Raw genomic sequence first — 13,328 nt, 5'->3', positions numbered from 1 at the left:
TAAAATGCTAAAATGCCTGGGAAAATAAAAAAGGTCTTCACCTGGTGCCGAAAGGAATACAATGTAGGTGCCAGGCGAACCTCACTAGGGAGCTCATTCCAGAGCCGGGGTGCCACAGCAGAAAAAGCCCTCCTCCTAGTTCATTGTCAATCACATGCTTTTTAAAATATTTCCTCTTGGCTTTCCATTTCCTCTGTAAACTACCAACAGTTGGATTAACGCAGTGCAAAATATAATTATTGGCAGACGTTTGCAGCAGGTAGTTGTTTTTTTTCTGTCTCCCACTGCAGATGGTGCTTTATGTAAAGGAAGAAATGAAGAGAAACGATCTGCCAGAGCCAGCCGTGATTGGACTCCTGTGGACCTGTATAATGAATGCTGTTGAATGGAACAAGAAGGAAGAACTGGTTGCAGAACAAGCACTTAAACATCTGAAGGTGTGCAAGTGGGGAACACTTCTACAATGGGAATGTAGGGCTGGATCCAAGGGCTCCCTTTGTGTGCAGCTGTTTGTGCACATGTGTGCATGGCTGTCAAAACGGTTGGAGATGTATTTATTTATTTATTTCATTTCTATACCACCCAATAGCCGAAGCTCTCTGGGCGGTTCACAGAAATTGAAACCACAAAGTACAACATAAAACAACCTAAAATATGAAAGCTTAAAACTACAATATAAAAGTACAACCAGAATAATACCTAGCAGCAATGCAGAGATTTAAAAATACAGATTTAAAACAGCAGAGCTAAAAGACTAGGATGCTAAAATGCTAAAATAAAAAAAGGTCTCCATCTGGCACTGAAAGGAGTACAACGTAGGTGCCAGGCAAACCTCTCTAGGGAGCTCATTCCACAGCTGGGGTGCCTCAGCAGACAAGGCCGTCTTCCTGATAGTGACCCGCCTCACTTCCTTTGGCAGGGGCTCCCAGAGAAGGACCCCTGAAGATGATCTTAGGGTCTGGGCGGGTACATATGGGAGGAGGCGATCCTTCAAATAACCTGGCCCCAAGACGTTTAGGGCTTGGAATGTTAATACCAGCACTTTGAATCAGAACTTGCTGTGCATATGCCACGAGGGCCAGCGTTATGTGCCAGTCATGATGATACATCCCATTCCTTCAGAAAGGGCCATTCAAACTTACTCAACAATGCTACAGCATTGAGAGCTCTAGGTCCATTTGGTCCAGGCTTTGGAGGTGATTTTAGGATGATACAAAACAGTTTGTTCAAGTGGTAATACATTTACTTTACAATTGCAAACATGAGCCATACAATTCATCCAGAGTGAATGTTTATTTTTATTTATATGAAAATATATATCCTGCCCTTGTGGAGCTTATGTATGATTCAGGACAGCTAACAGTTAAAACCAATAATAAAATATAGTAGGTTGAATCGAGATTTATGCTGGATAAACTGTGCTGGTGGAAGTGGGCTTCTTTCCCACACCAGCCCCCTGAAAATGCTGCACAGAGCCAGGAGACCCTGCTTAATAGGGTGAGCAGTGTAGTGTCAAGAGAAGCCCCCCCCCCCCAATTGGCCAGAGAGACTTTCTACGAGGGGAGCCCTTCGCCTAGTAAAAGGCAAATCCTGGATCTAACCCAATAAAATTCCAAACGTGTTTTGAAAACATTGCAGACAACAATATTTTGTATGTCCATTCCCCTCAAGTGTTTTTGGTTTTTTGCAATGGGCTGTGAATAACTAACTAATTTCTCCTCTGATTGTTTTAGCAATATGCACCATTACTGGCTGTGTTCAGCACCCAAGGCCAGTCAGAGCTGATCCTTCTTCAGAAGGTTCAGGAATACTGTTATGATAACATCCACTTTATGAAAGCCTTTCAGAAGATTGTGGTGCTCTTTTATAAAGGTATCTGTCCATACCTAGTTTGTTTCTTTTCTTTTTGTTTTTTTCTTACTTTTAGTCAAAATATTTTCCGTTAAATTGACATGCGATGCAATTCAGTAAAATTTAAAAACTGGTACAAAATCAAAAATCAAGCTAAAACATCAGTGCAATATTTTGTTGAATAAGATTAGCATTGTGTTTGCCCAATGATGTGGCCCATGCCTCTTTACCCTTTCTGTTTTATAAAGCTAAATGTGGTTGGAGTGGATTGCTTAGCTGAAGGCTCATGTGTGCCTCCATCTATAATTCTAGCCCTCCCCAAACAAACAAAAACTCTCTTACCCATGGAAAATGGACAAGACACAGCCAAGAACTGGTGTATTTCCAGAGCTGCTGTGCTTTAAAGCTTTATCCATATTTAAGAGGGATCCAATTTTTATACTTCAATTTACAGTACAACAAAATGTCAGTGGACAGGAATCTTGCATCTAACCCTGGGGCTTGTCCACTGGAATTGTTGTATCACATGTGGGGGGAGCTTCTTGTCATTGTTTCTTTCATCATCCCCTTTCACTCATTCCATTTATTATTATATTTCTAAACTGCCCCATAGCCGAAGCTCTCTGGGCAGTTCACAAAAATTAAAAACCATTAAAACACATTATACAAAGTACAAAAAGAAAAGCATTTACATAAGACCATATAAAGAGATAATACACATACCTAAAAACAATTTGTTAAACCATCAGCCAAAGATGATCCAAGACCTAATTTAAAACTCATTGTTTGCTGCCAAATACGTGAGAGAAGAGAGCAGTTTTAACCCGGCATGGAAAAGATGACAATGTTGGCGCCAGGCAGACCTCATCAGGGAAATGATTTCATAATTCGGGGGCCACCACCAAGAAGGCCCTCTTTCTTGTTGCCACTCTCCAAGCCTCCCTCAGAGAAGGCACCCAGAGGAGGGCCTTGGATGCTGAGGGTAGTGTATGGGTCAGTTCAAGCTGGGAGAGGTGCTCCATCAGGTATTGTGGTCCTGAGCTGAGCGAACGTTGTCTGCTCCCCCTCCCAGTAAAATCAGTGGTTTGTGTACCCCTAACGAGCATGTTTTGCATCTACCTTTTAGCTTTTTCTCTTTATTGCACAATTGTGCTACTCTGGTATTCTGTGATCACCCAACTATGCAACTCTGATAAGAGTTTTTAAAAGTAAGATTTATCTAAGAAGATGACACAATCATTCTGCCATACATTCAGTGTACCAGGTAGCAGAAGATATATGGCAGATGCAATGGAAACTAACATTTTGCCAATCTTCTCGTTTGCCAAATATACGTATATCAAAATATATATATATCATATAATGCAGGCATGTTGTAATGCAGTTCAGAATTACTAGGCATCCATAACAGAGAGTGAATCTTGTAAGAGAAATTCACTAGAATCAATCAGATGTGAAATGATCCACTAGGCAGACAATTTTGTAAAATGGTGGAAGAGGTAAATCGGGAGGAAGCAGGGAAGGCCTTGGCATTGTTGGACACTGTCATATCTTATCCACTGTTTGTGTGTAGACTCTTATCCCTTTGGTATAAGCTATAAGACTCTTGGGATTTTGATTTGGTAGTATGGAATCCTAGAATGCTTTCCCAAACTGCAAATCATAGAGCCAGTGTGGTGTAGTGGTTCGAGTGCTGGACTGGGATGTGGGAGACCTGGGTTCTAGTCCCTACTCACTCAGCCATGGAGCTCACTGGGTGACTTTGGGCCAGTCAAGACTCTCAGCCCAACTTACCTCACAGGGTTGTTGTTGTGAGGATAAAATGGAGAGGAGGAGGATTATGTACACCGCTTTGGGTTACCTGGAGGAAAAAAGGCAGGATATAAATGCAATAAGTAAACAAATAATAAATCATAGGGGTGATGTACAGGTTACTCACCCATACAATTTAGTCACAGACTAAATTTAGTCAAAGACTCAGTCAGTGGCTACTAGTCATGATGTCTGTATGCTATATTCAGGATCAGAGGAAGCATGCTTCTCAATACCTGTTGCTGAGGAAAAAAAGAGGAGTGGGCCTTCATGTTCCACTTGTGGGCTTCCCAGAGTCATCTCGGTGGCCATGGTGGGAAACAGGATGCTGAACTAGATGAGCCTTTGGTCTGATCCAGCAGGGCTGTTCCTACATTTTTAGATGGTTCTGTGAACAGAACTGATGTGTCTTTGGGATGGTCTTTGCTCCAGGCATCTGAGAGGCTGCCAAGGGAGACATTCTATGAGTTGCTTCTTGGGCTGGGAAAACAGAAGAGACCTTTGGAGAGTTGTAGTTGGTGCCTTGAGGGTTTTGAATTTTCAGTGTTGGCTAAGCATAACCTGCATCAAACCTCAGCTTAAAGAGCTTGACAGTGAAACATGGATCCTAAAAATACTGAATAGACTGCAAATAGGCAAGTGCAGAAGTTTCCCTTTGAGATTTAGCACATCTCTTATGTCTTTGTTCAAGGAGATACAAAAAGACACTCAATTCTCCACTGCAGATTTTCCTTTTATATAAGGATTGAGTTCATAGCCAGTTTAGTATTGGGTTGTCATAGAGACTAAAAGTCTGTCTTTTGCGGGTGTTATATGACATGGTTGCTATAAATAGTTGAAGGGGGGAAAGCAGCTTCTGCAGAAACGTTTCATAATAGGCTTTGTTTGTATTGATTGTAGTGTCATACTGGCCACAGACTGAGGGATTTGGGTCTGCCTGCTGAAAGTCAGTAAGCCTATTCTTATCCTCTGGCATAATTTAGAAATAAGCACTCAAACTTTTAATGACATGGAGGTGGAAAAGACTCTAGCTAGGACAAATACCGGGCTGTTTTGGATGTAATAATCCCACCTTACTAAGCCATGGTTTAACAACCATGGTTTAGCAAACAGAAACAAGCATTGGGACTGCGCACATCTCCGCCTCTCTGCTCATCTCTTGCCCTCACATGTCTGCTTTGGTACTTAAATCTGGTCTGTTTAATCAGATAAATAGGATAAAATGGTTAAGGATAAAATGGCCTTCCTAGTTTAAGATCTTGGCTAGTAAACTGACGTTAAATCAAGGAAGGAAGAGGCAAAGGAGAAGAAGATGGACCCATTTAGCAAGCCAGGATCATTACCTCCGTATTGACACACTTAAGTGCATTAGTTTAAGAAACATGAATAGAATAAACATGTTGCTTTGCACTGGGTTTCTAAATGACCCTTTCAGTGCGAAAATTGCCTTTGTTGAGTAGATATAGGTTAAGCTCAATTTAAAGTCAATCTGCAGTAATGTATGTTCTCTCTGCTGTCACTATTGAGAGATCCAGAGATTGGGTGTTCTCTACTCCATCCACTAGGAGGCATTTATGATTTAACCAAGAGCTGGACTATTAGATTTCAACCTAGTCTTATGATATTCTGTCCCTTTTCATGAGTCCTTCACATCAGACGTTCAAATTTGAATCTGTATATTTTTTCCATTATGAAGACAACCTTGAGAAAGTCACAAGTTTCTTGTTCCTTCCTCTCCCAACCCCTTCTTTAATTTGTTGCATTTCTAAATATTAAAGAACCTTTACGTTTGTGAAGGAAACTGGTTTCTTAACCGAACTTAAATGGCAGGATTTGGGGGGTTTGACTTCAATGCTTAGTAAAGTCAGATCTTCAGTCATTTGGTGATATTACTGCTTTATTGTTTTAAACATATTGATGTACATAAAAGATACTAAATCCCAAACTGTAATCCCAATCCTGTGGGAACTATAACCTATCAAAATATATTCTAGCAATACTGCATTCAGAGTCACCATGTGTTTGATCTTTAAATGGATAAACGTTACTAACTAACCTAATATATGTGGCTCTAGGCCACCAGACATATTGATGTAAACTTCTTTACCTCAGAATTCAATGGGGAGAAAGCCCCATTGAATTCAGTGGGACTTGTATCTGAGTAGATGTGCATAGGATTGCACTGAGAGTCAATTTTTAATTAGTTAAATCCCAGCTTCCTAAACCAGGAACTTTCGCCTAGTCTTGCACAGCTTTCCTACCTATGTGTTTTCTCTGTATGTCTATAATAATCCCTCCAGGCTGAGATAGTGGGTGGCTGGAATCAGTTAACAGCCACTGGGAATTCCTTCATGCATCGCTTCATGGGCTTAGCTCAGAATGACATTACTTGGGGCTGCAATGAGAACTACACTTCCCACAGAAGTTCAGCTAAAATTGCAGCAGCATTTAAAATGTCATCTTAATCATCTTTAATCATAAATGGATAAATATAAATTACCCCTAATGTTCATCGTACTTCAGAAAGCAACCTAGGAAGATGATTAACTGTGCCCTGTCCTGCATGATTGCTTAATTGAGCATCTCTCTGTTGACAGGAGAATATTATCTTTTTTGAAGTACGGAAAGCATAAATAAGTTACAAACAATCTTTCTCAAAATTTAAGGAAAATTCTGTTGACCTTTAATTCACCCTGGTGGCTCATTTCACTTTTTCTCTGTCCTTATTCATGGCCCATCCAAGATCGCTTCATTCTGTATTCTTAAGCACATTGTACTTCGTGGATGGCCAAACCTGTCAGTTTCAGTTTCCCTCCATTTCTCACTTTGCTGAGTATAAGTTTGTCGCGTGAACGTTTGTGTGCGTTTTTGTACAGATTTCTTGTAATACCATTTTGTGTATGCAATTCTCCTAGTGGGATGCACTTTTTGCAAGCAATTTTACCCTAAGATAATGCATTTTTGTGTGTGCTTTCCCCTAATATGCATGTGTTTGTTTGCACTTTTCCTTAATATTTGTAATTTTTGAGTCACAAATTGCATCACAACATTCCAAGTGCAGATTTCAGTGTGCAAGTGCGTTCCGGTTCATATATAACTTGGGGAGGTGCAAATTGGGTAAGTCTGTATAAACATTTGGACCGAACAACGCAGACAGTTCTTCTCCACTTCCGTTTTGATCTCTTCTTCCTCCAGTTCTGTTGTCTCCCTCGGAATGCTCTAGCTAAAGAGGTTCCAATCTCAAGACAGCTCTCAGACTTGGGATTCAAGTAACTTTAAACATGTGCCTGCATGCTTCTGCAATCAATAGGACTTTGAGTACATAAATTAAGTGCTAAGTGATCTGAATAGAGCCCTTAACAGAATACCTGTCAACATTTGTCTTACAATTAATTACCATGTCTCTGTTGCAACAGATGTGCAATAGTTGAGCTGTTTCTCAGCCAAGCCAGAAAACATGTATAAAATGATTCTTATTAAATCTGTTCTCCAGTACATGGACCATTTCAGTAACTAGACAATGTACAAGTATACAGCAAGTTTCTCTAAGGGTAACAAGAACCTTTTTTTGGTTCATTGTTTTCTACTCAAAATCATTGCTAAATGGATTACTATTGAAACCATTTTTTAAAAAAAAAATCTAAAACTCTCCAAGAATATGATTTATAGCACAAAATAAAACAAATGAAATGAAGCTATTCACAACTTAAAATAATTGTACCTAGTATTAAGACTTATAAAATCAAGAAACTATTATTTGATCTGATTATCTTATTATGGAACCTGAAGTTAATACTTGACTTAGAGCTACTTTAGCACATGGTAGCTGCCTCTGTATAGTAGTTGGCAAATCCTATATTTGGATCATCATTTATGATGATTTTACGTGCTGGTAATCTGTATGTTTGCACAGGGATGTTATATTTGGCCTCTGCTTTTTAGTGCATGTGTACAATAAATTACACTTGTGTATAATCTGCACATGTCACTGTTTTTGTGTGAGATACATGCATATTCTTAAGTGGAAGCTTTTGCCCTTGTCAGAGACTGAATAGACCAAACCAGATGGACAACAGGTCTTTACTCTCAATGGCAATTCGTATGACAGGCATGTTCTGAATTGTTATGGGTGGGGTGGGGTGTTAAGCAGGAATAAAGGAAGCAATTTTACATAACACAAAATGAAATTATTTGAAGTGTTAAATACCAGCAACAGAGTCAAGTTCTGTGTGTGTCTTAGCAGCACTTTTTTTGGTTTAGTTCTCTCTCCAGAAATATATACTGATTGTTTATTCCCTGGTTTTGAATTACAGCCGATGTCCTAAGTGAAGAAGCCATCCTGAAATGGTACAAAGAGGCACATCTTGCTAAAGGCAAAAGTGTGTTTCTTGACCAGATGAAGAAGTTTGTTGAGTGGCTACAGAATGCTGAAGAAGGTAATGCTTTATTTGAATGTTTGGCCCCTTGGCCTTTTGGCTAAGATCAAGTGTAGCGTGCTTGGCTTCTTGGCAAACCTGTTCCTGGTTTATCTGGACTGCCAAGGCTTTTCTCCTGGCCCACACAGCAGAGTCTGTGGTTTCTCATCATCCACATTCCAAAAGGCAAGTGAGACTTAAGTTGACTGGCTCCAGCTAGTTTGATTCTCATTGTGTGGCCTGTTTTTACACAGTAGTTATAACATAACTAGTGTCACCCACCCAAACACTATTTTATTGATTGAAATGCCTGGGGGGAGGGGATTATAGCTTGTCTTCACACTGGTTGGTACAAAATTCTGAATTAATGACTATCTACAAATGAGCTGTAAGTTCTTTGCAAGAAACTCTGGAAATAAGTTAAAGGGCTGGATCCAGGGTCTCACTTCCTCGAGAGGGCTCTACACATGGATGGTTCCTTCGTCTGAGTTTTGGGGATCCCCCTTCCCCCACACACACCACAGCTGAGCCCATACAGAAGGGTCTCCTGACCTTCTGCATAGCATTTCAGGAGGTGGAGGAGCTGCCATGGGAAGCAAAGTCCATCTACGCCAGCATAAATCTGTATCCAACCCAAAATGAAAGACTCCAGACAAGATGATGATGCAGTCTGCCCATTGCAACATAGCAGTAAAGCAAGCTGAACTGGGATAGAGTTGGGCCTCTAAAAAGTGCTGCCTTTCCCAAACCTGGTGCCTTCCAGATGTGCTGGACTGCAACTCCCACCATGCTGGCTGGGAATGGAGGTTGTAGGCCAGCACATCTAGTGAGCACCGTGTCGGAGAAGGCTGTTTAGTGAATAGGACAACCTCCATTCACATAGAGTTTTATGGCTGGGATCCAAAGAACACCAATGCATGCCTAAGGAGACTTCTGACTTGTGTCTTAAGTTGCGAAACTGACCAGCTGTGATGTGGCACAGGTGCCTATTGTTTTAAAGGGGTGGGGGGAATCCTATCAGGCATGCCCGAGCCCTTACGCACAACTGAAGTGGGTCCCAAGCCATGTGTGCACATCTGTTTTTCATGCACCAGAATTGCTGAATTGGAGACCAGTTATGAATTCAAACCAGTGAGCAAACTTTGGAGTATAAATTCTGTTGGGGGGGGGGGGAGTTTCATTGGGAAATAATGTCTCCTCCAAAATGAAAGAATTGAATTGTTAAAGACCCCAGCTCAACTGTACATTCCACAAAGAGTTAAGAAAGTAATAAAGCTTTGCTTTTCTAGTTCCAGGAGTTGGTTTCTCCCCCACCCCCTGCCTCCCCTCCATCTCATGACCTCCCATGGAGATGTATTTTTGCTTTCTGCTGAAAGTCTTGAAGTAGCTCCCCTTGAAGACTAATCCCATATTAGCTGCACATGTGATTGGCAGGTTATAATTATTCTTACGTAGTTCCTCTGCAAAATCCAAGCTTATCATTTGCTTTATTCTGGGCCCGAAGAGACGTAACTTCAAAGTCGTATTTAGAAGCTACATCTTGTTTTCATTTTTACTCTAGAGTAGGTGCAGGATGCCTGGTCCAGATCAGGCTTCCTGTGCCTAGTCTAGAGTAAAAATGAAAGAAAGGCATCGAGGTTACTGATTCTGCCCTCCTTTTTTTATGGCTGCTCAAATATAACTTTTTCAAAAAGTGATAGATCCTAAAACCATTGTGGAATATAACAACCTGTGGCAAGATTCAGTAAGTGATGCTACTGGAAAGGTTATTTTTAAAAAGTGTTGTTTGCCTAAACACAATATCTCATGGCTTTTTGTATTTTAGTTAACATCCCTGTTCTATTTCTCCTTTTTCCTGTGTTTGTTTCTGCCTGTAATTCTCATCTGCCCATATTGTCTGTAGCAGATTCGGTAATTTTAATTGCAATCAGAGGGAGGAGATGACCCTGCAAAATCAGAATCAGTGTCTCATGTGTTTGGGTTTTTTGTTCTGTTTTCCATGTTGTTGATAATGCTTGAGAATGGGTTTAATTTCATATGCATTTTACAGCGTGCTTGGGTTCATGTGCATTCACTGTACGCTCTCTTGTGCGCTCTTGGGTGAATAATGGTCTTGTCACTTTATTGCTGCACTGGCAGCTTGTTGCGTCTCTTGTGCAAAGGAAGAGGCTGCCGCTGGAATGTCTGAGCCAGCAGTAGAGCAGTTACTTTACAATTATGGTAGAACAAGTGGGACCCGCAACAAAATGCTGTAGTGTAGAGTGCTCCTGTTCAGGTTTCCAGCCAGCCATGCCCTTTTTCGGGATACTCTTCCATTTCCTTTCTTTCCTGGTCTTCCATTCCCCACCCCCAAAGAGTTGATCAGCATTCTGTGGCCATGAGCCTGCTTAATCTTCACTTGGTTGTATTTGGCATCCTACCACTTGGGGGGGGGGGTCCTAAAGATTTGTGTACCCTTCTGCAAACTTTAAGATTTCCCATGTCTGCTGATATGTCCCCCTTGTGCATGGATGGTGCCATTTTGGATACATAAAAATCCAAGAATGAGTTCGTTATTAATATCTAGGGTTCAAGAGCCTTCTTGAATCAGACTAAAGGTCCATCTAGTCCAGCATCCCGTCACCCACAGCAGCCAACCAGATGCCTCTGGAAAACCCCAAGCAAGATATTAAGGCAATAGCCCCTCACTTTGTTGCTCTGCAGCAATTGGTATCGAGAGGCATATTGCTTCTGGAGGGAGCATATAGCAGGGGTGTTGAACCTCTGAAGTCCATTTTGGCGAAGCTCTTAGGAGCTGTATTCTAGGGTGGAACGGGGTCAAAATACGAGTATATTTTAGCTTAAATATACTGCCAGAAACATAGCAGAGGAATTTCAACCTTTCTGAATGAGGGATGGGAACACGCAAAAGCCAAGAAACCACCAAATGATCGGGAGAAAGGGGTGAGGCTAGGGGAAAGGAGCATGACTGTCTGGGAAACCCCAGCAGGCATGGGATTTGGCCCATGGGTAGGCTGAATTTGGCTACAAGCTTGAGGTTCAATACCCCTTGCCTATAGCCATTAAGACTAGTGGTCATTGGCACAATTTCCTCCACAGATTTGGCTTAATCCTCTTTTAAAGTCATCTAAGCTAAGCCTGAAGGATTGCCTGCCCCTGCAAATGCCTGTTTGTACACATACATCCTTATCAGAGGCTCTTCTTCTGGTTACCCCACCATTTGAGGTATGGCAGGTGGCTATTGCAAAAAGAGCCTTTTAAGTGGTGGCACCTGATCATAGAACACTCTTCCCAGAGAGGATCACCTAACCGTTATCCTGATATTATTTCAGAGCCAAAGACTTTATTTTCTCTGGCCTTTTAATTCCAATTGATCTGGTTTAATCTTGATTTTTTTTTGTTTTTTATGCTGCTCTTAGTGATGTTACTGTATTTAGTATCTATTTTAGATGTGTATGTTTTAAATTCGCTGTATTGTATATTTAAATTTTGTAAGTCACCTTGAGATTTTTATTGAAAGTCAGGATGTACATCCCTTTAAAGAAATGATGTGAGTAGCCATCGCTACATGTTGTGGCCGTGAAATCTATACATTATCATCTTTGAGGCACACAAATATATATAAACATTGCCATTCGACCTGTTTTAATAGTTGGAGAAAAAGCTTCACCTTTCGCCCTCTTTCTTTTTACCTCTTAGAATCTGAATCTGAAGGTGACGAAAATCAAGATGGCTGAACAAAGCACACAAGCTATGGCTGATGGCTTCTTGGGCAATTTTGTACTGTTCAAGCAAAAGACTCTTACTTCAGTGTCATACCGAAAATTCTAGGCTAGGCTTTCCTTTTGTTTAGAAGAATAAGATATTGGAGTCCTGAGACATTAGATGCTGTACTTGAGACTCTTCGTCTGGCACGCTGTACACTAAAGTAGGCAGAGGCATCATTCAGCAAGGAGACATACAGGAAAACAGAAATAAAATACTTAACGACTCCTTTTTATTAGTATCTTTTCAGGTACTTCGGTGTCTATCCATAGGGTTGTGTGATCTGTGCCTGTAGCTCAATATTTGCTTGTGTATGTGATTTGACATCACCACATTTTTTTGGAATTAAATGGCTTTTATATCTTCACGTTTTCATGCACATTTGTTTGTTTCAGAAGTGGCTTGTATGTGACCAAATTACTGTTGACGTTCTGCAGGAGGATCTTAGAAGGTCCAGTCTAACATAAAACATAAGAAAAGCCCTGCTGGATCAGACCAAGAGTCCATCTAGTCCAGCATTCTGTTCACACAGTGGCCAACCAGCTGTCGACCAGGAAAGCGTAAGCAGGATATGAGTGCAACAGCACCCTTCCACCCAGCAACCCGAGTGACTGGTGTACATAGACATACTGCCTCTGGTAGTGGAGGCAGCACACAGCCTTCAAGCCTAGTAGCCATTGATAGACTTCTCCAGGAATTTGTCTAACCCCCTTTTAAAGCCATCCAAATTGGTGGCCATCACTACACTTTGTATTTGATCAATGTGGCAAACCACTTCCTCCTGATGGCATGGAGAGATTCCACACCTGGGGCTGACATTCCAGGAACAGCCTTCCTTAACCTGCTGCTCTCCAGATGTGTTGTTCTGCAACTCCCAACATCCTTCAGCCACAGCTGGAGGGCACCAGTTTGGGGAAGGCTGCTCTAGGTCATTGGGAGTTTCCACATGAAGAACTACGTCTGTGCATTACCACAAAGGGAAATCAGTTTGCCATGTAGATAGGTAACATGTCAACCAGCCCTAAGGCTTCTATATTGAATAGGAGTGTGGGTGAATTAACAACTACGTGAATTTTTTTTCTTAAACGAGAGATAGGTTGCGATATTTCATTCCGTTATATACAGCTTGAAACCTGTTTAATCAATTAATTGGTTATATTAATAAATTAAAAGCACTTTTAATTGACTATAAAGCAGCTCTGTTTAATTGGCTGGATATATTTATTTATTTATTTATTTATTTTTCTAATACAAGTATTTATGAAACTGCAGATTGCAAGAATCATCCCAAAAGAGGCATTGCCCTTTTCTCTCGCATAGCATGGGGATGCCTCTTCCTAAGATGGGTGGGTCCTCCAGATGTTGTTGGATTTCAGCTCCCATCATCCATGATGAATGGCCATGCTAGGTGCAACTGATGAGAGTTGGAGTCCAAGAACTACTGGAGAGCCACAGGTTTACCACTCATATCTTCGTAACAGGCAT

At 41.1% G+C, this 13,328-nt stretch overlaps 1 protein-coding gene across 7 annotated transcripts in view; it reads left to right on the top strand.

Moving 5' to 3' along the window:
• Positions 1-13,033, top strand: part of BZW2 (basic leucine zipper and W2 domains 2) — a 63,888-nt gene extending 50,855 nt beyond the window's left edge. For 6 of the 7 annotated variants that reach the window (XM_084858650.1, XM_084858646.1, XM_084858648.1 and 3 more), the window contains exons 9-12: positions 291-437; positions 1,734-1,872; positions 7,977-8,099; positions 11,778-13,033. In XM_084858650.1, the coding sequence (XP_084714776.1) occupies positions 291-437; positions 1,734-1,872; positions 7,977-8,099; positions 11,778-11,815 (447 nt within the window). In that variant the 3' untranslated portion in view covers positions 11,816-13,033. Of the gene's footprint in view, positions 1-290; positions 438-1,733; positions 2,010-7,976; positions 8,100-11,777 lie in introns of those variants that run through there. The other variant, XM_084858652.1, reaches the window with a different exon arrangement.
• Positions 13,034-13,328: the final 295 nt, after the last annotated feature.

This window comes from Heloderma suspectum, chromosome 5 (genome assembly GCF_057233095.1).
Source record: "Heloderma suspectum isolate Gila_16-S chromosome 5, 16-S_ref, whole genome shotgun sequence".
Classification (NCBI taxonomy): Eukaryota; Metazoa; Chordata; class Lepidosauria; order Squamata; family Helodermatidae; genus Heloderma; species Heloderma suspectum.
This window is presented reverse-complemented; position numbering and strand designations above follow the sequence as displayed.